Raw genomic sequence first — 23,944 nt, 5'->3', positions numbered from 1 at the left:
GATTAGAATCTGTGAAGCAAAACTTAAAACTATAAATATCAGTTATTAAAGAACACGATCTATTCATGCATGATGATTTGTGCTTGTGATGCAGCGCATTTTGTATCAATTAACGGTATTTCAGCAGAATGGCGTTTGCGTCTTATTCAGGCATATTACGTGGTGACGTAAGGTGTACGTGTAGTACGCACCGCTCTAGCTTTTCTACATACCGCGAACGTTAGCTCATTGTGTTTTCTCGTCGGAGCAGAGAGGGTCGAGCTGTGAAAAGGCAAAGAGAGGGACCAATCGAGACTAGGGTGTATTTTTTTATATTTTGTTGACAGTTTAGCACTAACTTATTGGGGCAGCATAATGGCCGATAAAATGGATATGTCTCTAGACGACATTATCAAGCAGAACAGGCAGCAGAGAGGTGGAGGCCGGGGAGGAAGAGGTCGAGGCCGCGGAGGCTCAGGCGGCGGCCGAGGTGGAGGCGCCGGGCGTCTTGGAGTCAGCGGCGGAGGATTTGGAGGCCGAGGCGGCGGATCCGGCCCCATGAGGAACCGACAGAGCCTGAACCGCGGTAGAGGCAGACCAACGCCTTACAGCAGGGTATGAGAAAATTAGCGGAATGGGCAGGAAAAAGGAAAAAAACCTTCGGCAAACCTGAAAATGCCTGGGTAACATCCCTCTATACTCCAGTAGGCTTGCTAGCTAACCATCTAGCCAGTTTGCTAGTCAAGCGAATGAAATGATTGCTCTAACCGCCGTGTCCCTCATGTGAGAGCTCTGTGGTTTGCGGTTAAGCATTAATGGAAGTTGTATACATAGTGTGTCCCTTCTCCCACAACCCATATGTCTTACATCATTTTTTTGAAGAGGCATTTTGGAGAACGCGAATGTTAGCCATATTGGCTAACTAGCTAAAGTTGGATCGCGAAGGCCTCGGCGGCGCCATTTTGAATCCACCAGCTTAAATTAGAGCTAGTCGCCCATGGTCAATAGCAGTGCTTCCCAGCCCAAGTGTCAAAACGATGGTGAGAAGAAACTCCTTCATCGAGAAAGTTCACCCGCAAATGATTTTTCCTCCACCTGTGGGAGCATAGTATCCCGGTGCAGCGACCAGGCGGCCTTTTGTTCGGGAGTGGCTGGCGGGTTTCACAACAAGGCCTGTTTGGTGGCTTTTCAACCAGTGTGGCTGTTACTTGTGGATGGATCAGTGGACTTCAACATCCCCCTTCCTGATAGTGTTCATTTATGGCAAATCGGCACTCCTTAAGTGTGAATGAGAGTTTTAGACGAGCCAAACAAAGCCCCAATCAAAATGGCGTGGTCTCAAAATGGACGCTCAAATAATCCACGCTCGCATAGAGGGGGTAGCTGGCCCTAGTTGTTTTTCTGATCCACCTCTCCCTCATCTAATGGACTCTTCCCCCTTCATGAAAGCCCCTTTCGTGGCTTGGTAAAGAACTTTTGGGCGGGCCGGGAAACATGGTGCAACGCTGGAGGCAACCCTGCTTCAGAAGGCGACCCCTGTGTACCCGAGGATCATATCTGGAGAGCCTTTGGTGGAGGCGCAGATGGCAAGAGCAACAGTGGGGAAATATTGGTAGCTAGCTTGGGGGGGTTGTTTAGGGTTAGTATAGAGATTGTGGGTGGGTTTGGGATGATAATAAACAGCTCAATTTTTACTTGATAGCCTGAGTAAATGTATACAGTCTCAGTAGATGCTGCTAGATCTCATGTTATATACATTGTGTGCATATTGATTCAATATACATGATCCCCTTGCTGTTAATTGTTCAGTTGATTGTCCTGCACATGTCCTTCTGTCTGAACTGATTCACTTGCTTGTAGTGATGGGGTGGGCAGGGAACATTGGGGACCCTCTTGGGGGGAGTTGAGCACCCTGGCCCTGTTCGAAGCGGAGCCCCTGCTTGCCCCAACACCCAGCCGTGTGGACTCTGTGATTGACAGAGGCAAGGGGATCCTGAAGTCAGCAGGTGCGTTCTCTTTCGTCTGTTGCAGCCTAAACAGCTTCCAGATAAGTGGCAGCACGACATGTTTGACAACGGCTTCAGTGGCTTCAATGGTGCTGCTGGGGGTGGCGGAGGAGCTGGTGTGGAAACTGGAGGGAAGCTCCTTGTCTCCAATCTCGACTTTGGAGTCTCAGATGCAGATATTCAGGTATTTGGATTTTCAGCTTTCCAATTAGTGCTTGTTGTGAGTGAAGCGTGCTTGCTGTGATTGGTTTGTGAAATGGGATGGGTCAAAGGTATAGCTACTAAGGGTTTTCCTTTGCTTTCCCAGGAACTTTTTGCTGAATTTGGGACTCTGAAAAAGGCTGCAGTTCATTACGACCGGTCAGGAAGAAGCCTAGGAACCGCAGATGTCCACTTTGAAAGGAGGGCAGATGCCCTCAAGGCCATGAAACAGTACAATGGCATCCCACTTGATGGTAGGCCTCAAACTTGATGTATCACATGTCCTCTAGCTTTGAATTATTGACAGTATTTCTACTTTCTACTAATTCTTTATTCAGTGACATTGTCTATACTGTTTTGCCAATTTTCTGCCATGCTGAGTACTTCAGTGATCATTTCAGCACCACTGCCCTGCCCACATTGTGAGGTTTATTATGTCTTTTTCTCTCCAGGGCGACCCATGAACATACAGCTTGTCACATCACAGATCGACACACAGAGGCGACCTATGCAGGGGTGAGTGGAACAGCATTTTAGTAAAAGAATATCCTCTCGCAAACATCGTGGACACTGTGTGTGATGGCCATTCTTGTCTTCAGTCTGAACAGAGGGGGTGGAGGTATGAACAGAAATCGTGGGGGCAATTTCGGAGGCATGCAGAGGGGACGTGGAGGAAGAGGTGCAGGCGGTTCCAGAGGAAGAGGTCGAGGTGGCAGAGGCGGTACTGGCAAGCAGCAGCTGTCAGCAGAAGAACTTGACGCTCAGTTAGACGCCTACAATGCAAGGGTATGTTCAGCTGTCAATACAGCCATCAATTGACAGATTGTGCTTTTGCAGCTGGCTGATTTCATTCTGGTTTTGTTTTCTCAGATGGACACCAGCTAAGAAATGAAGCTCTTCCGAGTTGTCGCCCCTTCCTGTCTGCACAGAAGGGTGGTGGTTACAAATGTGCAGAATATTTTACACTTGGTTGTGTTCTGATGTGTCTGAAATTATTGTTCCAACCTCTTCTTTTAAATGCTCCGAAGTGTTTTTTACCAGTATTTTTTTCTTCCCCTTTTTTCTGATGAAAATGGTTTTGGCTGTAGGACAATGTGAATTGGGTTTTCCCAGTTCTTTCCTCTACCCTGTAGTTAATGGAACTTGTAATAAAACCTGCAGTGCATATTAACCACATGACGTCTCTCTCTGTGTCTATGTCCATGTGTCTGCTTTAAATTCACTTTTACAAGCAAATTGCTTCATTATTTTCTGTCGAGAATAAATGCAGTGATTTTCCCACATGCTTTGTCTTTTTATACCTAATTTAAATGGTGTCTTGCAGACCCCCACCAGTTTTATATTGTGTGTGTATGAGTGTGTGTTGATTTGAATCAATTGATTTCCATTAGTAATCAAAGGCATGAAATCAATGTTTAGATCTTAAGCAGCATCTCAGTGTGAAGGACTGGTGCATTGGCCTGATAGGGTTTTGATTTTTGGATTAACGTGTCATACTTTGAAACCCACAATGACTCATTCTGAAAAGAGAAATGTATTGAAGTAATGTTGGTTCATGTTTTGCCAAAACAACTAATGAAATATTACAGAATAACTGAAAACATTACAAATCTGTTGTGAGTGGCTCAATGATACTAAGTGCAAGTCTAAATTGAGAACAGACTGATGGCTGTCAATTGAATTGTAATTGTTACAATCGATGGTTATTTGTCTGTCCTCATTATTTAGCTGTAATAGGAAATTTGCCACAGCTGATTCAGAGTTGAACACGGTTACGACTCACAGTTCATGCTGCCACTAGATGTCGCCCTCCTCTGTATCCACCATCCGCGGTCTGTGCTGTATATATTCACTCTACAATATATTTATGCCAACCTGACTGTGGATCTACCGGTTTTGCAGATGTACTCCTGAGTACCTGCTTACAGCTGTGGCATGCAATGAATCATGCATTGTGTACTACCTCGTAGAGGACATCTGCAGTTGCTTTTCAGCTGCGGGAATGAGCGAAAACTGAGGCGAAAGTGAAGAATGTAGTAAAACGTATGGACCGCTGACTACAAAATATGTGAGCGTGCAGTACAGATCTGCATGCCCACGCGTGTCGCAAGGAGCCGGAAGAAAGAGCGTCTAAAGACAAAACTTTCGATGGTTAACAAAGGCAGTATCCGGTTGGGTTTTCACAATTATGAGGCAATCAAACGATCATCAGGTCCCTTAAGTAAACGTAATACCGCAATGTAAAATACTCTTACTAAAGTCTCTAGTCTCTACTGTGTTATCAAATACTGTAATGAAAATATACTGCTTTCAAATTTTGATACGTTGACATAATGATAATAATTATTATTATCATAGTATAAAAGTAAATTGCAATGTAACCAGCATGAAAAGGTAGAAAATGCATATAAAATACAAACGCTTTTACTCAAAAGCAGCGTGTCTCCCTAAATTGAAGAGTAGAAGTATAAAGTAACATAAAATATTCAATAAAGAATTTCACAATTGTACTCAAGTAAATGTCGACAGTCCGATGATTGTCCCAAATTCATTAAAAATCCAATTAACCTTTTTTTGAAGTTGTTTGAAGTGACACAAATCATGACCTATTATGTAAAATATGTACTGGATCATGGACAATATACTAGTGTGTAAAGGATCTATATGGATATTTCGGCGACCTATTCTTTGATCATTTCCATATGTTCCATTGTGTCCAATTCCCCGGAAAAGGCTGCTTTTATTTTGAAGGCAGTGAACCGGACGTTGTGTGCTCTGTCAGCGCTTGTTGGCTCAGATTTTCCCTCTGCCGCTTCACTTTGCTCCCTCTCACCGTCATTCAGAGGAGACTGTCCCAGCCTACCAGCGGAATAACGGTAAGAGTTAGTGAAATACTTCATCAACTCGTCTTATAACTCGTTTTAGACGGTAAGCATACATTTCTGAGCATTTAGCAAGTTTTTAGCAAGTTTTTCGGCACTGAAGAGGAAGTGTTAGCAACTTACCACATGAACGTGAATTTGTGAAAGCAGGAATTTGTTTACCAAAGAGCAACTTCCTGCAGTCAGGGCTTGGCCTTTTTACTTTAGATTAATGCTGTTGTAGTGGTAATATAAGTCAACGTGACTCTTAATCCGTCAATTTTTTTGCCAGGTCATTATAAACTTATCTGGCGGCAGTGAGGAGTGAAGAGGCGATCATTAGTTGTTCATTTCCGGGTGTTGAGTGTGATCCGAGCTGCCAGTGTCGACCGTTAGGTAACGTTAACGATAATGCCATCCATTGCGTGTAATTGTTCACAAACAATGAATGGATGCATTGCCCAAATGGTGAAAGAAACCGAGTAATTTATCCTGCTTTTCAATGTGTGTGACCCAATTCGTCGCGGTAACATGAGGTACAATTTGTCCCACTTCCTGGAACGCTTTCAGTTTGACTTGGCGGATAGGGCTCACACCTTCAACCAGCCACCATCTTGACTTTTTGAAGGCTTTCACAGTCAAGTGCACAGAGATCACATCTGCTCACATCAAACGGGCTTCACTTTTTGTGCACTTTTGTGTGATAGTGTGCTCAGCTGGACGGCTGATAAGTGATTTCTCAAAGAGATCCTCTAAACCGTGAATCCTCCCTTTCCTTCCCCTGTGACAGAAATGGCCCGGAGGCACTTTTTTTCCTCCCTTTCAGGACTTGAAGAACTTTCAGATGATGCATTTATGTCACGGCCTTTTTCATTTGTTCAGACTCAACCTGAAAACGAGCAGCCTTGCAGCATGAGCGGATGTCTCATTTTGCATCTTGAGTCGGCCTGAGGATGAGGAAATAACCACTAAAGGAAGAGAGTTTGATTTACATCTGTATCATAAGCTCCAGGCACCTCAAGCAGGAGGGTCAGAGGGTCAAAACCACCGGCCTGAAGTGTATAAAAGTTGAACATAGCTTGTATTCAGATGCAAGTGAAATATCAGATTGTTGCAGATTACAGCCGTAAATCTGCACAGTGAAGAGTCCGTCACTCGCAGCGAGGCTGCTGCCAAACTGAATCTGGGCATGTCGCTGAAACTCCTCTCGAGCCGGGGAATAAGCCCTGACCTTTCAGCTGGCACCTTCGCTCTCCCATTCACTCGCAGCTTCCGGCCGCTGCAAGCAGGGATTTCTCACCGGCTATTTTTAAAGCTTCCTATTTGTTCTGGTTCTTCCTGGGATAGAGTCATGTTTTGTTTCTCATCCCTCCCACAGCGCCTCTTCTGTGTTGCTTGTTCTCTTTGAGATGGCATCAATCTTCTCTACTGATACGACAAATTCTGTGATGGACACCCAGCAAACATTATTATTGTTAAAAGGCTCGAGGGCCACTTACTGACAGTGAACACACCCTTGTAACAAGTTTTCAAGGCATTTCTGTTTTATTTTCAGCCCCTTCCTTATGTCTGTTAAAGCTGTATGTTGCATCACTTCTGGCAAGAGCTGTTGGCGCAACACTTCCGCAAAGCTTTGGTATGTGTAACACCACACGTTCAGCTTGATGGAACCCAGCATGATTTTATCTATTGCCACAACATCTAGTTGGTGCCTTTTGATAGTTTATTATTCCAGCATCTTTAAAAATGATTAGGTTGGGTTGGCCTCACAGGTGGAATTGCTAAGAAGATGAGCCATGTTTCAGCCTTGCAGTGTGTGGTTTTCGCGCTCTGTAGGATGTGAATCATCAAGCTTGCTTGAAAAAGGAAGTGTGCAGTAAATGCTTGACAGAAAAAAAAAAAAGTTTGCAGCCTGAGTTTCTACTTAGTCACTGTATTATCAAGAGTACAGGCTCGGCGATAATCAGATTTTTAAATCACAATTCCGCTCAGGAGCCGCTGATGTGATGGTGCAAAAATGTAAAAACTAGTGCTGCTCTGCATGTGAGAGTTTGACTTTGAAATGCTTCAAATAGTGCAAAATTGCATGCGAGTTGATGCACGAGCTGCATTGACACGTCGCTGCAGGCTGCGCTCATTTCAGCAGCTCCAGTTGCATTAGAACGGCTGCAGAATCATTTATTCACAAGAACCCGGGGAGGGTCAGCAGGGCCAAAATGTTCTTTGAATTATTCTTTAAATCGTGAGGCTGAAAGGGACTGCAAAGGTCTGTGGCGGGCCGAGTGTTGCATGAGAGAGACCAGCAGAGAGGAGAGATCAAAGCAGCCATAGATCCGTGGGTGACATCTTCAATAGGGAGGTGCAGCTGAGAGAGAAATGTCATGCCTCAAAAAGGTTACCAGTTTTGGCTTTTTGTGACGCAACGCTCACGTCCTGTTTTTTCTCTTTGGTAACGCAGACTATCAACCATCAGCTGCAAGACTTCGACTTCTCAAATTATCAGTAAAGGTGCCTCTACAACACCGTTGCAGCGTTATCATGACGAAACATTTCTAGTTAGTTTATATCTTGCAAGAGTGGAAGCTGTATACTTTGTAGTGAGGGTCGTGAGCAGGGCTGCAGTCAAGATTTCCAGTCTGATCAGTGGCACCAGACAGAGTCCTTACAGTGACATCAGACTGCAGTCATATATGATGATGGACGTCTTCAGCGTTAGGTCAGGAAATATTAACAAAATTAAATATTACCCTGTACTGATGGCCATGGAGATGAATGTCAGTGCGGTCAGGAGATAATTAGAAACCAGAACATTCCTCGAATAAGTTAAACAAGCAGTCAGTCATTGTTTTATGACATATTTTTCATCTTAAGCTTGACAGCAGAAATTAGTAGTCAGCTCGAACTGTAATTGAAATAGTTTTTCCCGTGTTATTGTCCCTCAATGACTGCAGTCATATATCTGGTCTTGTATCTAGATTTGATGCCACAGATGCGTCATTTTCCACAAATGAGTCCAACTGTTCGCCGATTTCTCAAAAGGCAGTAATGATCATTCATTTATCGACATTCAGTATTTAATGTCTCTCATCCGATCCTGCAAGACAGTCATGCTCCTACACACGCACACACACACACACACACAGACACACAGACACACACACCCCTCCACTTCATAAAGCCTGTATCATCCCACAGGGATTCCCTTGTCCTGACTGAGCTCACTGATCAATTATCTTCGGCAACGCTTCGATGACACTAATGACTCCTTTTGGTGAATCCTCTTGAGGCGTCACCTCTGAACACTTTGCTGTTCTGTCCCTGAATGCCTCATTAGCTGTAATCCCACTTTCTATAATCTTACTGCTCAGCAGTGTTGCTAAGGAACAGGCCTAATCTTAAGCCTGAGCTGCTGCCAAGCCCGGTGTGTTGGTGAAACTGTGCTGCTTAGCCCTGTCAAGCAAACAGCTTATCCTCCCGGAGGAGAGAGCTGCCCGCAGGTGGAGGTTAGGATACTGAGGTGGAGAGGTTCTGCAGCATGGTCGGTCTTTGTTTGCATGATCTCATGGCCTGCGTGTCGTCTCCCAGCAGGCTGAACAATAACAGGGTCTTTTCATGTCCGCTTGGTATGTAGCCAGTTAGCCGCAGCCCGCATTGTGTGAGCGACTTACCCAGGAACAATATGTATCATTATGAGGATGGTGATGTCAATATTGTTCAAACTAATCTATTTTACTCAGTGCATGAGCCTGTAATTTGCTGAATCATCAATTTCATGCTCAGTTAAGATGGCATCTCTGAGTGGTGAGGCTGTGTGCAGACATTGTTTAACGCGCTTACAAATAGTTTCTTCTAAATTTGTGAGCAAATGGGATGTTGTTGACAGTGAAAGAGTGCAGGGAAGCAGCACTGGGTGGTGTGCAGGGAGCAGTGATGTGCTGTGTCTACACATGGTGTAAAAGCAGTGTGAATCAGTCTAGAGTTTCTAACTCAGGTCAGATTTATTTATATAGCCCAGAATCACAAATCCACAGTGGCTCTCTGTACACCCGCCATGCTGTTAGAGCCTTCATTCAGATAAGGAAAAACGCCTCTAACAGGGGAACAAGGAAGATACCTCAGGAAGAGCAACAGAGGAGGAATCTGAAGAATATGGATTCAGGAGGACGGTGAGTGGCCTTTGGTGCTGCCACAGAGGCAGAACATGAGCCACATGACCTCCTCTCAACCATGGAGACCTGTGAGGAGGACAGGCCACACAAACACAGCAGAGGCAGCACAGCAGTCCACTCAGAACGACTTCATAAAATCCACAGCAGTTTTGCAAGTTGGGTGTAGATTTCTGCTTTTATGTTGTTTAAAACCCGAAAAGAAGCAAAGGTGCTCAAATGTACAGTTTGTCCGAACGCTAGCAGCTGTGCAGGATCACGTCAAATACACATTGGCAGGGCAAAATGTTTACTTAGACAAAGTGAAACTTGCTGCACAGTTCTTCTCTAACACACCTGGCTTGGACTGAAGAGTTGATCCTTATCAAGACCCTCATGAAGGCTTGATAACCTACGCATCAGATAAGATAACCAAAAAGGATTTAAGATAATTTCATCCAATGTCTTGTTTTGTCCGAACAGCAGTCCAAAACTCAAAGATCTGTGTTAGATGCGTGTAAAGATAGAATATTTTCACATTAGCATTGCGCTCCTGTAGCATTGTCAGTCTCAAATGGACTGTAAAAAAAGATTAAAATCAACCTGAGACACCGTCCTTTTTATTCCACACATTCGTCTTCTGTGTCAAACCAGGACACCTACATATTCCACAGTGCAACTTGCCTGCCAGCAGTTCAGAGATTCAGGTGCATTATGCTCGTAGCGACTAATGTAGCCATAGACTTTAAATGCAGCAGAGAAGCGACCACATGCCCCGTGTGTCTTCCATGACTCTGAATAGTGCAGCTCTGTACACCATGCATTCATAGGACGCAGCACTCCCTCCTCTCTGTCTGACAGTTTGGCACATTGCAGCTCGCTGCAAGAGACGGCAGCAACCAAGGAGAGGATGCGAGAAGAACAACCTGTTGGTTGATGGCAAGCGTGCGTTATCTGGCCTTGCTTCCTGTCTCTCTCTCTCTCTCTCTCTCTCTCTCTCTCTCTCTCTCTGTGCAACAAGGAGCCTCTCACTCATTCTCTCCGACCAGAAACACTCACACACAGCTGACCAGTCTAAAGCACGCTATTGGCAGACAAGGAATTTGTGCTTTTATGGAGGCACGGAGGCCCCATTTGGAAAAACAGCACCGCGCTCTCAGTTCCTGCTTGGCTCGCACCCAGCTAAATATGGCAGACGGCAATAGAGGCGAGAGGAGGGTTGGCTGGAGAGGCAGAGAACCGGTTTTTGTGTTGCGGCGTGGGGTTTCTGTTTGCAGGACTGTGGTTCCTCACATTGTAAATCAGGCGCTCGGCTATTATTTTTGCAGAGTGTATCCACCTGTTTTCAGCATGTCGTCAGTTTACTATTTATCATCTGGTGGTTTTCTTGTGTTTGCGTTTGTCTGATTTGTTAGCTTGCCTGTGTTGATGGATGACGGCCTTTAACTCACACATTATCACTGATTCGTAACAGTAAATGAAACTGAGATAATACATGTAAAAAAAAAAGAGGCTTATTTACACTAACTTTAGAGCAAGTCTGGTGTAATTAGACTTAAATGGAGAAGCTGCTTGTGCATCACCTTCCTCTTTCACTTGAGGGTTGTTGTTTTTTTTCTGGACACAGGTTCAGAAAAGATCCCCTCATTGACATTCAAGCACCAATCTTCTGTTTCAGCCCTTTAACATCCCTCGGGCCTGCGTTTTCCTTTTTCAGAGTCATAAATCGTCTTCCGCAGCTTGACGCCATTGGCTCACACGTGTTTGAGTTCACTCAATTACAGGAAGTTGGGTTGTTTCAACATGCAAATGTGAAACGTTCAGGAGGAGAAGTTCGAGGTGGTAGTTGCCTGTTGGTTTTTGACAAGCGCATACTAGCTCAAACACCAGTCAACCGATGTGTGTGTGTGTGTGTGTGTGTGTGTGTGTGTGTGTGTGTGTGTGTGTGTGTGTGTGTGTGTGTGTGCATGTTCTGTGAGGACTACGGGGAGAACAAGAGGACAGCAGACCACACAGAACAAGTGTTCTGAGAACACCGTCATCCAGCTGCTTCTTGGCTTTTGCAGGTGTTGATCAGGCCTCGTTCCCAACATATGTGCAGCAGATGTTATTAATGCATAACTCCTCCACAACCTTTTATGAGCAACAATTGAGTTTTGTAACGTCCTCCAAGGTCCTCCGTGTTCTCTGAAAATGAACATGATGTCACTGTGTCGGTGAGCCGCTCCCTGCTCAGAATCTACTTCCTCGCTCGTGCTCAGAAGTGAGCGGCTTGTCGGCGCAGAGAGCCACATTAGCGCTGCTGCTTGTCTGTTGTCCCACTGCTGAAGCCTGACAGCAGTTAGTGGTGGAGGAGAGAAGCCCTGGAGCTCAGATAATCATCAGCTCTCAGACCGCCGGCCTCTGCTGTATGTCAGAGGAACTGAGAGGGGCCAGATGCTCACGTGTCCTGGCTGACGTCTTTGCTTGCTGAGCGCTCATGTGTGGTTATGTCCAAGAGACCAAAACAGAATATGGAGAAAAAAAAAACAGCAAACAAACAGTAGAGGAGCAGTGTGATTTATTTATGATGTCTTTGTACATGAACTGCTGCTTTACGTTGCAAGAGCACTCCCCAGGTCAAAGTTCACTTCCCTCTGGATAAGTAATCTGTAATGATCATCCAGCAAGCAGGTGTCTGATAACCATGTGCTGCCTTCCTCCACACGCAGGGCAGATTTCATTAAAGCAAAGCCACGAGTGAAAAGGGAAGTGGTCTGTCGTGTGGGCTCCCCTTTCCCCGTCCGCTAACCACTCCTCTCCGCTGTCACTCTCTAGCACACGATGGCAGAACAGGAGCCGACACCAGAGCAGCTGGCAGCGATCGCAGCCGCCAACGAAGAGGCCGAGAGCCAAGTGGACTACAAAGCTCCCGCCCAGAAGAGCTTACAGGAGATCCAGGAGCTGGACAAGGATGATGAGAGCCTGCGCAAGTACAAGGAGGCACTGCTGGGCAATGCGGCTGTGGTCGCAGGTTAGTGGTCTCTGCTGTACATGAGTGAGTGTGAGTCATAGAGGAGCACACATTTACACACTTGAATTTCAAGCTCTACTTGTTTTATATTATGTCTTCAAAGGTGTAATGTGCGTGAGTGTGTGTGTTTGTGCCTCTGTAATATTTCCTCTAATAGCCGTTGAAATGCCTGCTCTGTTTGTTTGCACTGCCAGTAGTTTGAGGGAATCAAACCTGGGTTGTTTGATGTGAAAACAGCTCAGTTAGTCAGTCACAGATTTCACTTGATCAGATGTGTGACGTTAAGTGATCTGTGTTTCTGTTGTACTATATCAAGTTACACTGAGAATCTGTGAATAATATCCACTCTAACAGGGAGGTCCAGGGCATTTCAAACATTTTAAACCAAGGCGTTAAAGCTGCTCCAAGTATCCAAGGAGAGTAACGCTGAACATGTCTAAATCATCTGAAGTAATGAGGAAAAATGATTGGTTAAGTTAAAGCAGACCCTGAGACCCAAGTGAAAACATGTCAGAGCTGGAAAAAGTGTCCACTGTCTGGACTCTGTCCAGGCCGTGTTATTAGTAACCATGGAAGTTCACACATCTCCCACAGAGGTCTGTAGATGTACCGTCCCTTTTTACAGGCTGAGGATGGAAAGTAGAAGAGAGTGCTACAGTGTTTTATTGTTAGAGTTAAAACTTCAACGTTTAATGTAATGATATGAGTGGAACTAGTTTAAAATGTAGTCAGTGAGGCGCGTGGAAAAAAGTCTGCTGTGAGAGTGAAAAAGCATGGCGCACGAGAGGAATGAGCGTATGGTCATAATTGTGCACGCTATGATCTTTCTCCCCGTTTTAGATCCCACTGCCCCCAATGTCCAGGTGACACGAATGACCCTGCTGTGCGAGTCGGCACCAAACCCTCTGACCCTTGACCTGACGGGTGAGTGGAGCATGTATTGCAGTTTAAAACGGCATGTTCTTTTTTTTGAGTGAAAACATCATTTTTTTACGTTTACATCTGAAAGATGAGTGCACAGACGCCCACATTTAGGCAGCTGTGTTTCCTTCCAGCAGACAAACTGGAAGAATTAGCTCACAGTAACAATTATGAACAGTAATCACTCCCATCCTTGAGTGCAAATATAGACCAAACGACCTGCTGGGCCATTAGTCCGCTAATTAATAATGACATGACTCCTGTGTAAGTGGGTTAATGAGCCACTTCCTGATGGTGCTCCTGCCCTCCCTCGGTGGTCACAGTGAGCTGCAGCAGAGCAGAGGAGCTGTGGTCACTTGAGGTACTGTGCCACCCGGTGGCCAGTATCATTACTACAAGCTGTCGGGGGGGGGGAAATGCTTGCATGTTGTTGCCTGACTTCTGCTTTGATGCTGTGTTTTCTACTGTGCTAGGAGACCTGGAGAACTTCAAGAAGAACCCATTTGTGCTGAAGGAGGGAGTTGAATACAGAATAAAGATCAACTTCAAGGTGAGAGAGTCCGGTCTTTGTCAGTCCCAGGACTGTCTTTGTGAAACTGTTCAGCAGGATATGATTTATTTTATTTTGCCTTTTGCAGGTCAACAAGGAGATTGTGTCAGGCCTGAAGTACAGCCAGCAGACATTCAGGAAAGGAGTAAGGGGTAAGACAGTGATTTCATTTTGACATTTGTCAGAGCATCCTCTGACTTATAGAAATAAACTGTCATCTTGGGAAATATGCTTAATTGCTGCCTCACTTTAGACTAAGACTAGAGAGAGGGGGAAACGGTGAGTCAAAATCAGCCAAAATCTGTCTGCCAGGGAGCTCTGTCAGCCAAAGCTCACCAAGCACCAGCAGACTGGCTGTTTCTCCTGTTTCCAGTCTTTGTGTTATGCAAAGCTAACGAGCTGCTGGCTAAAGCTACACATTTACTGTACGTATATGAGAGTGGTGTCAATGTTCTTGTCTAATTCTTGGAAAGAAAGTGAAGAAGAGTCTCTAAAACTCTCTAAAATGAACCTGCTTCCCTGTTGGAATGATGAAACTGCAGGTCATGCTGTGTGTTTATGCTTGTGGAGACTGTTTACATGTCATCAGTCAACAGGTTAATGGCAGTGGGTTGGTGTTTCTCTGCTGGTCTGCATTTTCAGTAGCTGTTTACACACAGTAGCTGCATTTGACGACTTTCCCGCTGGAATTCAGGGTGTGCACGATATCTTCAAGAAGCCTCTTACGACTCCTTTCCTCTCCCTCTCTCATGCACAGTTGACAAGACGGACTACATGGTCGGCAGCTACGGACCCAGACCGAACGAGGAGTACGAGTTCCTCACCACCATGGAGGAGTCACCCAAAGGGTTGCTGGCCCGCGCCACCTACAACATCAAGTCCAAGTTCACCGACGACGACAAACACGATCATCTCTCCTGGGACTGGAGCCTCACTATCAAGAAAGACTGGAAAGACTGATTCCTCCTCGCCATCATGCTTCGTTCCTCTTTCTTTTTTCCTGCTGTCATTCCATTTTTTCCTGTCTGGATCCTTCTCTGGATTACGTGTTGATTTAAGCTTTCGCTCTCTCCGTCCATGGACACCCGCTCTTCCAGTTTCCTCCTCTCATTCTAAATTCCAATCACTTCATCATTCCTCCCGTCGTTAACGCTTCATTCGTTTGCAGCCACCCTTCTGTTGAGTAGTCAACCTTTCAAATGGAGAAAGCAAACAGTGTGCACAATCCAGATTTTGCCGTAATGGTTTGTTTATAAAAGATAAACGAGTAAAAAAAAAAAAAAAATCTTGTCTGTTAACTGCTGAGTGATGAGCTATGTGATCTCCCTCTGCCCCTTTCCTGCTCTTTCTGCCCCCTTTTCACTCTTCTGTATTTTTCAGATTCTTTTGTACGATTACCGTGATCTGCCTTTCAAAGCACTGTACAGGGAGCAGTAGTGTTGTACGTATGTGGCCACTGTACGGTCATTGAGCAGTCTTTGCTGGACACAACTCTTGGACGCAGCCCTCCTAAAGCCTTTGAGCAGATTATTTGTACCGGGGTCTTGGTAAATAATTTGGAATTCAGGCCACCTCTCTTTCAAACGGTTTCGCACCCTGCAAGGCCTGCTGGGAGAACGGGGGAGAACAGAATTACCTCGAACACCTTCTGACCCCTTCCTTTAGGCGTGGCTGCTCCGCTCCTGATCAGCATATTTTGGCAGTTTATTTAGCAGAACACGTGGCCTTAACGAGAACGCTTAAGACGAAATAGACAACCCAGTTGAGCCATTTGCCTTCAGATTATATTTGCCAGACCATCATGTGAGCCTGTTTTAAGGAGACTTGTAATACACGGACATGGTATCAGGACTGCAGACTTTAACAGCTTTATTTCAGGTTTGAGGATTTGTAAAAGCATTACATGTTGATGTCGTGGTTGTCTCTATTCGCAGACACCATTTTCACTGCAGTACTTGTAGCCTTCTAAATAGCAGTTAGATCGACTTGTGTTTAGATCTTTTACAGCAGCTGTAGATGCGAGTCCAGGCTGGACGAATGGCTTTTTGTCACCCAGCGTCCTCCAGCCTCCCTGAGGCCATACTTCCAGCGTCTCCGAGGTGTTACTTTAGCTGCAACACAAGGACTGTTGAACCGCTCACCTTGTATCACTCCAGTTTAAAAACGACCAATGCTGACTGTGCCTCCAGTCTCTTACGACCACGTGCTGCTCCTGCTGACTCGGCAGCACTCTGTGCTCGACATCAGTGAGGTGAGATGTCGTCTGTAATTGACTTTTAAACCAGGACAGAGACCTCAGTCCCCAACCAGACATTGATGAGTAACACATCCTGCCATATGAAAGTGTTTTCTTTTTTTTTGTACACTCCATAAGTATGTGGATGAAGTCTCTCTGCAGCTTCATCCCGCTGTCATGGACTGATGTTTCTCTCTGTGGGCTGGGTTTGACCGAATGTGTGCTACTTGTATTACCGACAGTTTACTGATCTCCTGTGTTCACATTAAAGTGTTCAGACTGGGCTTGCATGTGTCCTGTTGTTTCATTCAACCAAACAGATAGGTCCTGCATTTTCGTCTTTATTTTTGCTCCCACAGCTCGTATTCAACCTGCCTCCCTGAGCACTTAACAAAAAAAAACATGCTATGTATGTTTCTTACTTTAATCAACAGAAATGTGATAGCACAGTGCAGAACTGATTATGTATGATCAGACAAATCCCTGAAAACAGGTCACTCCCCTGCAGCTCGTAAAGCATGCTGTGAAAACACCCCCTCCACAGGTGTCCTCTGCTTCACCACCAGTTACATTAAACCATGTAAGTCAACAAATCTTCCATGAAACACTTAAGCACAGTACACTTTGGCCGCTTTGGATTTGGACCATCCAACAAATTCAAAATGCAGTCAAATAACGCTCAAGCTGGTCAAAAGCTTGCTTGATTCGCTTTCTAACTGCGTTTAAAGACTAACTTAGAACTTAGTGTTTATTAGACAGACGCATGCTTCAAAAGCCGCGAGACGTTTCAAAGCCAATGGATGTTTTTCCGCTTTCATATTAGTTATTTGGCTTAATTATTCAATAAATAAAAAATAAATGCTAATAGTTAAACTGCTTCTGCATCAGCACATCTCAATCACAAATACTACACCATACAGTAGACAGTCCTAAGACGCTAACAAATCCTTCAATTCAGATTATTTATCAGTTACGGTCACTCAGAAAAAGGCATTTCGTCCACATCAACAATCTCCATCCGCACAGTGAAACACAACGTTTGGCAGCTTCAAATGAATCAGCCGAGCTTTCTTCCTAGAGAGCAAACAGAGGCGTCCGCTGCTAACAATATGCACGATTAATCACCCAACTCCGTGACCACAAGTGGTCAAATGTAAGACAAGACGCCTTCAAAACAGTGAGGTAAGTGAAGAAGAATCCTGTGTCGCCCCTGCGCTCGCTGCCTGTAGTATGAGTAGCACTTCCTCTGAGCTCACTTGTGACTCTTCCTGCTCTTGGTGGAGTTCATGTCACTCTTGGTCTTCTGCAGGCGGGAGAAGATCTCTTTGAACAGAGCCTTGTACTCCGGCGTGTTCTGGCTGAGCCGTTTGTCCACCTGCTCCACCTGCCTGCTGATCCCCTCCAGGGCCTCCGGGGTGGAGGGAGTTTGGGGGGGTGTGGGAGGGGTGGCAACGGCCCCCGATGTCGAAGGCCCCGCGGAGACCATGCTGTACTCCTTCATGGAGGGGTCTCTGGAGACAGGCCGTGAGGTCTGCACCCCAGCGTGGCACAGGCTCTCCTCGTGACGCCGGCACTTCCCCAGCAGCTCCTCATACTTCTCCAGCAGGGCGTGGTACTGCTCGTCCACCTCCCGCAGGATGGACATGCCACGTTTGCGCACGCCGTTGGCATGGAGGGCGTAGCTGCCCTGGCGCCTGCCTGAGGCGTCGCGGGCTGAGATGGCATTCAGAGCTGTGTCACTACAGCTTTTCCTCACTGGGCCTCCCTGCTGCCCTGCGCCCCCCACCTCTCCTTCACCTCCCTCCTCCAGCCCTACGCCCTCCTCCGGGGTGTCTGTCTCAGGGCCGTTGTTGAGCAGCGTCTCTAGGCCGTCTTCCATGCCCCCAATCAGACACATCCTGGACACCCTCAGCTGCTGCATCTCCTGGAGCTCAGCCTCCAGCTCCCGAACTCGCAGCTGGCAGCCCTCCGCTCCTAAAAGACGCTGTTCCAGACGCTCAAACTCCTGCAGCACAGCGGCACACTCCCGCTCAGCGCTCTCCCTCATGGACCGCTCGGTGGCCATGGCTGCACGCAAGGAGGAGATGATGTCTCTCAGGCGCTCATTCTCCTCGTCTACTGGCTGGTGCTCAGCAAGATCCACGCTGCCTGGGTTGGCCAGCAGGAAACCATCCTCATACCTGAAAACAAGAAGTGTGGCATCGCTGAGTGAGCTGGATTTTCAGCATGATTTGTTAAATACTTTAAACCTGCACAATCATACCATCAGTGTATTAACTTGGGAACTCATTGCTAACATGTTGGAGCATCAAAACATTATTTTCAATTCCTGGAAACAAGAAAAAGTGGTTAAATTAGCTTTAGCTAAGACTACCTCACCAGCTAGCCTGAACTAGCTCCAGTACAGTTTGGTTGTTTTGTTCTTTTTTCATAGTTCTGTTTTTTCCCAAAGAAATATTCATTAGATGGTAGAATCATTTCTATGGCAAGGTAAGATGTCCAAAAGTCAAATTCTGGTCTTGTCAATTTGGACCAAATCTGTAATTACTGACTTTTGGCTTCGTGGGGCAGTGCAGTCTCACAATTCCTGCAGAACAATCAGTTCATCTGTATTGTTTGCAGCGACTATCAGCAACATGCTAATCTGTGTGAACAAGCTAAAATGACAACAAAACCCGACTGCAGTCTGGACGTGTGCTGGCAGCGACTCTGTCAAAGTGAAAAGCCTGTCGGTACAGCAGAAAAGAAACTACCGCTCGGTGACCTTGGCGCAGTGCAGAGCTCTTTGAGGCAGGGGAAGGAGTGCACAGTCTTGCGTCGTTCCTTCTTCTCTCTGCGGACCCTCAGCTCCTCCAGCGTCCTCAGCTCCTCCACCCGAGATGTCAGGCTGTCCACCTGACCCTGCAAGGTCTCCATGGTGCCCATCAATCTGTGCACGCACGCACACACACAGACACACACACGCATTTGCTCAGTGCTTATTACGTTACTTAATTCTTTGCTCGCAGTAGGTTACAAAACAATGAATGCCAAGGAGCAGATTTGGAAAGAACAGAGGCAGCCATTGAAAACTAATTACAGACTTCAGACCACTAATACGACCTGTGAGGAACTCTGAACCCTGATTGTCATTATGAAATTGCGAAAGAGAGAAAAAGAGTAAAGTACTTTGCTTAAGAGGCTGTAGGAAGGCCTGTAAACACACAAATGTGGAGCAATGTAAATTACAAAAGCTACTTCCTGGTATTATGATACATCGGTGCACCAGCCTCTTGCTGGTTTCTGCTTGTGTAAATATCCTTTTAAAACCTACTGTACTTGATGCTGACGTGGCTGATCTGTGGCGTCACTCTTGTTACAGATATATTTTTCTACACTGTGTGATTGGAGAGCAGAAGACGGTATTCGTGAAACCCTCAGACACTGACAGCCGGCTGCTGATCACCTGTCTATCTTCTGCTGCGAGGCCTTGCTCTCCAGCACCAGTTTCTCGTTGGTGATCTCCAGCTCTCTGGCAGTCACATCCAGCTGTTCGTACACCTTTGCGTGCTGCTCATTCATTTCCCTCAGCATTTCCGACTGCTTGGACAGGTACTGCGAGGAGACAAGTTTAATATGAACGTGAGTCTACTAGTGACAGACACATCTTCAACAGCTCATCTACTGCACAGATCCCTGAACAGGGGTACCTCTGCGGCTCCCAGGGGGTGGGTGTGAAGACTGTGGAGCAGCTCGGTTTATTAAAAATCAATATAGTCACATACTGGAGTCAGCTGTGAAAACTAGGAAGGACAGGACCTGAAATGTTTAGCAAAAAGGCTGAACGATTAAATAGCTTGTAATGAATAAAAAGCTGGCTAAGTCATAGATAAAAGCTTAAATAGTTAGCTGAAGGTAATGGATTAATGGTTGAAGTTGCAAAAAGTGATGGATATAGGATATAATTGTAAAGGTAGGCTAAGATAAATGGTTGAAATAGCTTAAAGTACAACCCCATTTCCAAAAAAGTTGGGACTGTGTAAAACATTAATAGAAACAGAATGTAATGATCTGCAAACCTGTTAACCAGTTAAGCTAAATAACTTTGAGATGTTCCAGTAGGTATTTTCTCTCAGCGTTTCACAACTTTTCCAGTCTGTTGTTGCCAGCGCAGCGTCCCAACCTTTTTGGAAAAGGGGTTGTAATTGATAAATGGCTGAAAGAGCTAAAAGTAATGAATTAACAGTTGAAAAAGAGATAAATAATTGAAATAGTTGGTGGTTGGTAGTGGTACAAATGACTTAAACTGATAAATTAAATCACATCTCGCTCTTGTTTCTGTGGCTGGATGCACTTTGTCACTTTGGACAAAGAAGTCCGCCAAATGAAGGAACTATGATGTCAATTTGTCTCTTCGGCTGTGAGTCTAGTAGACACTGACATGTTCTGAAACACAGAACAGACACTAGCGCTTTGACTGTTCTGAAGTGTTTTTGTTGTGACTCCTCAGCTGAGTTGTGTTCTGTGTCTGCAGCTGAGCACACTCATCCTCATCCTCCATCCATCCTTCTGACTAATAAGCAGTCGCGCCTTTGAGCTGTGACGAGGTGACACAGTAATTTCACACATCCTTTCATGTTCACAGAATAATCTTTTTTTTTTATCTTCTTCTTTTTTTTTCTTCCAATTATTCTTACAATAATTAGCTTGATACAACATCGAGAGGGGCCAGTTCGTGGCAGGTGTTTCATCTGGGTATTTCTTCTCTGGGATGTGTATAATAAAACTCTTTTGAACATGCGCTGGCTGAGTCAGAATAGCTGGAACAAGCGTACCTCTATCTCTTGCACTTGCTCCTCATTGTTGATGTACATCTGTTGTAGGGAGTCCTCCAGCTCCTTGTTGCGTTCCAGGAGAGTCTTGCCGAGCTCGGCTGCCAAGTGCAGGTCTAACAGGAGCCAAGAAAGAAGAAGGGACGTAAACAGCAGAAAGTGACGAGAGAGTCAAGCACAGGAGTTCGCTGCATGTCGTTGGACTTGCACATAGAGTTTTTGAACACAACCATCATCACCGTGTTCAGCCTGCGTCGACACAAACCTGTAGCCATCTGCACACCGGGGCCCTGAGCAGTGATAACACCACAGTTGCTGTTATTTTACAACACAGCTTGAAGCATGCATTATTCATCTTCTCAGATGAGAAGAAGCCTAGCTGGACTGAGGAGGAGGAGGAGGAGAATCCCGCTGGCTCTGCATACTTGGAGCCCATAACAACACAGCACTGGAGGAGTGGAGAGACGGGGAAGAAACAGACAGCCATTGATATCCATTACTGGACATGAATGCAGTGTTTTATCACCACAGTGCAGGGCGTGAGCAACGACAGGAACACACACGCACAAATGCATCATCGTAGGTGTAAAACACAAGCAATTAGAAATGATTTACAGTTTATCCATCTGTATGTGTCCATGTGTAATCTGCTATACCAATCCAGCATCAGGAACCCCTCTGTTTAATCTAATATCATTAACAAGCATCATTAGCTCACACCGTGTACGCCCGTGTTGCTGCATTTTCAGAAAATTTCCCGTTTCAACAATGCAGAACTGACAACACGACACTGGTCTGAGCCGCCAAGCGATAATGAGCTAAGTGCAAGTGTGCGAGGAGAGAGCACAGCGAGCCTCCAACCCAAGATGCATCTCTGTCACAGTGCTGCTTCTGTGCCTGAGGGTCGACACGTGCGGGATATTAGTTATGTAATTTGAGAATTTCATGCACGGACGAGGGGCTGCGCTGAGAAAATACCAATTAGCAACCACGTGAAACAACACAAAAGGCTGTCACATCTGCTCAAAACACACCGGTGAACCTGATCACAAACAAAGGGCATCTGTCCACATTTGCTCATGTCTCTGCTCTCTGCACATGCATCCCTGTGGTGCTCTTTGATGTGTGAATCTCATGTACAATGGCAGGCCCCTCAGACTCAAAACATGACATCACCACACCGCACCATCTGCCCAGACGCACTTCATATGTTTGCCAGATCATAATGAAACAGGGGTCAGCAAATCCCAGAGGTGGCAGATGACAAGTTTCATAACAGCATCATTTCTGGGGCAAAATCATGCCTGAGTGTGTGCAGGATGATGTTTGTTTGGAGCAGTGAGCACCGACGGCAATTATGCCTCCAGTCTGAACCCAAAGCCTGGAATCTCTGATCCCGACTAAGGAGGTCTGGTCTGGGGCTCCCTAATCAGATCAGCCAGGGGCTTAATGACTTCGAGCTCCAAGCTGAATAATGTAGAGATGAGATGCAGACAGCAAGGCGACACACACATACTGTACACACACACACACACACACACACACACACAGCAGAATCCACCTGCTTCTCTCCTCTCTGTGTACAGTGTGATGATGAAACACAAAGCTGCTTTAGCTCTCTGGGTCAGCAGGTAATCAGGGGGTGGGGTGATGCTGCAGAGGGACACACTCAACCAGGACACACATCTCTCCTCTGAGCTGCGCTGTCACTGGAAGCGCATCCATTGAAGTCATGGCTGAGGAGGCTGATCGCACATCTTGCAGCAATCAGGAAGTGGAACAGCAAACGCACCTCTGATAGATTTTCTGTCTTTGCCTTAAATGTTATTTAAGGTCACATCAGGCCTGACTGCTGGCCTGTTTCCACGTGCTACATAATAAATCGTTGCCCACTGAGCTTTTATCAGCTTTTATCAACTGACAAACTACTGGACACGAAGCCTGTGACTGTTTCACAGTCTTGGCTCTGTCCATGTTCGGCATCGTTGCCTCACACACCACAAATAATGCCTTCTTGATGATCAGGGCTTTGACATCCCTGTGTCACACAGTTCTGCAGAGGGAATACGAGGACTCTGATAGATTTAAAACAGAGAAACTACAGGAGGAGGAGATGACACAGAGGCAACGCTCACTCAATCAGACAGCAGGACTATTCCTGGAAACACCGCTGACGAGATCAAAATAATTGGCAGAGGAAGGGAGCAGAGATGAAGGGCAGGCAGCTCCAGACTCAGATGCAGAGACATAAAGGCATGAGTTTACATCTTTCATGGTGCTCGAGCATGAAATGACATTGTATATTTTGCAATGGATGCACCCCCATCTCTTCCTCCCATCCACCCCCTCCTGCATGAATCCTTTTATCCCACAGTGCAGTGTTAGTGGATGGGGCATTGTTACATGGCGTGATCCCCCCACGCAGACCCCACACTCACCCTGCTCCAGGTCCCGCTGATCGTACCACGGCTCCTCTTCCTCCGTGACAAACTCCTCCATCCTGCCTGGACGAAGCATCGATGCCGATGGACTTCTTCTTCCTCACCGGCGACTGCGAATTCACCGACTGCCTCGCCCGGAAGTGACAACAATCAGCGGCGCAGCTCCCCAAGTGTGTAACCCTTTGAGGCAAATTAGTTACAAATGCCGGCAGCGCACCTGCTTCTTGAACCATCTGCGGATATGAATGAAACTACATCCGGCGGACCCGCAGCTATGAAATAAAACATCTGGCAGAGAATATCACGGTGTGTTTTGCTCTTGCCTCGCCAGTGTGGATGCGCTGCACGGCCCTGCAGAAGCAGGTTGACAGCCCGCGCGCCGCTCAGTGGCCAAGTGCTGCTGCTGTTGCATTCACGTGTAGTCGGAAATCCCTAATGAGAGGATGGGGACTTTAACTCTCCTGCTGCTGCCGCACTGTCTTTTGTAGGTCGTTTTATTAGTGCTGAGTAGTAATAAAATAACACCATCACTGATTGGTGCAGCTAATTCTCTTCAATTGAGTATTTATAGATATTTCAAAATGATCTCTTTATGGGAAATAAAGTTAAATTTTGACCTGTTTTAATTTTCTATATTACTAAAGCTTTCAGAGGTGTGTATTTAGGAACATGCTTGTTGCACAGCTCTATCAATCCATCACTGACAGCTGTGGTGGCTGCTGTCGTCTCTCTCAGGTATTTACCAAATGTGAGCCAGCCTTCCAAAATCATTTTATTTCT

At 45.9% G+C, this 23,944-nt stretch overlaps 3 protein-coding genes across 3 annotated transcripts; 2 read left to right on the top strand and 1 right to left on the bottom strand.

Moving 5' to 3' along the window:
• The first annotated feature begins 180 nt into the window (after positions 1-180).
• Positions 181-3,362, top strand: alyref (Aly/REF export factor). Its single transcript, XM_076753031.1, has 6 exons — positions 181-594; positions 2,011-2,169; positions 2,293-2,440; positions 2,639-2,702; positions 2,786-2,972; positions 3,057-3,362. The coding sequence occupies exons 1-6, from the start codon at positions 355-357 to the stop codon at positions 3,069-3,071; spliced, it is 813 nt and encodes a 270-aa protein (XP_076609146.1). The 5' UTR covers positions 181-354; the 3' UTR covers positions 3,072-3,362.
• Positions 3,363-4,987: 1,625 nt separating this feature from the next.
• arhgdia (Rho GDP dissociation inhibitor (GDI) alpha) lies at positions 4,988-14,978 on the top strand. The gene is made up of 6 exons (XM_076752191.1): positions 4,988-5,062; positions 12,010-12,205; positions 13,046-13,129; positions 13,600-13,676; positions 13,765-13,828; positions 14,434-14,978. Exons 2-6 carry the CDS (start codon positions 12,016-12,018, stop codon positions 14,634-14,636), a joined length of 618 nt encoding a protein of 205 aa, XP_076608306.1. The 5' UTR covers positions 4,988-5,062; positions 12,010-12,015; the 3' UTR covers positions 14,637-14,978.
• Positions 14,979-15,522: 544 nt separating this feature from the next.
• On the bottom strand, positions 15,523-23,572 carry cdr2l (cerebellar degeneration-related protein 2-like). Its single transcript, XM_076752190.1, has 5 exons — positions 23,162-23,572; positions 20,727-20,839; positions 19,358-19,506; positions 18,677-18,841; positions 15,523-18,092 (listed from the first exon to the last, which is right to left on the bottom strand). The coding sequence occupies exons 1-5, from the start codon at positions 23,238-23,240 to the stop codon at positions 17,165-17,167; spliced, it is 1,434 nt and encodes a 477-aa protein (XP_076608305.1). The 5' UTR covers positions 23,241-23,572; the 3' UTR covers positions 15,523-17,164.
• Between the last annotated feature and the right edge of the window lie 372 nt (positions 23,573-23,944).

The sequence above is a fragment of the Chaetodon auriga genome, chromosome 16 (assembly GCF_051107435.1).
Source record: "Chaetodon auriga isolate fChaAug3 chromosome 16, fChaAug3.hap1, whole genome shotgun sequence".
Lineage (NCBI taxonomy): Eukaryota > Metazoa > Chordata > Actinopteri > Chaetodontiformes > Chaetodontidae > Chaetodon > Chaetodon auriga.
The sequence above is the reverse complement of the archived record's forward strand: the minus strand, read 5'-3'. Positions and strand labels throughout refer to the sequence as shown.

Bases quoted from the DNA above. Each gene is read 5' to 3' on its own strand.
- arhgdia (XM_076752191.1), top strand. From the start codon at position 12,016: ATGGCAGAACAGGAGCCGACACCAGAGCAGCTGGCAGCGATCGCAGCC. The intron at 13,677-13,764 runs GTGAGAGAGTCC...TGCCTTTTGCAG, and splicing joins GAATAAAGATCAACTTCAAG to GTCAACAAGGAGATTGTGTC. The intron at 13,829-14,433 runs GTAAGACAGTGA...TCTCATGCACAG, and splicing joins ATTCAGGAAAGGAGTAAGGG to TTGACAAGACGGACTACATG.
- alyref (XM_076753031.1), top strand. From the start codon at position 355: ATGGCCGATAAAATGGATATGTCTCTAGACGACATTATCAAGCAGAAC. The intron at 595-2,010 runs GTATGAGAAAAT...CGTCTGTTGCAG, and splicing joins GACCAACGCCTTACAGCAGG to CCTAAACAGCTTCCAGATAA. The intron at 2,441-2,638 runs GTAGGCCTCAAA...TTTTCTCTCCAG, and splicing joins CAATGGCATCCCACTTGATG to GGCGACCCATGAACATACAG.
- cdr2l (XM_076752190.1), bottom strand. From the start codon at position 23,240: ATGCTTCGTCCAGGCAGGATGGAGGAGTTTGTCACGGAGGAAGAGGAG. The intron at 19,507-20,726 runs GTACGCTTGTTC...GTCTCCTCGCAG, and splicing joins AGCAAGTGCAAGAGATAGAG to TACCTGTCCAAGCAGTCGGA. The intron at 18,093-18,676 runs GTCACCGAGCGG...TCTTGTTTTCAG, and splicing joins GAGCTCTGCACTGCGCCAAG to GTATGAGGATGGTTTCCTGC.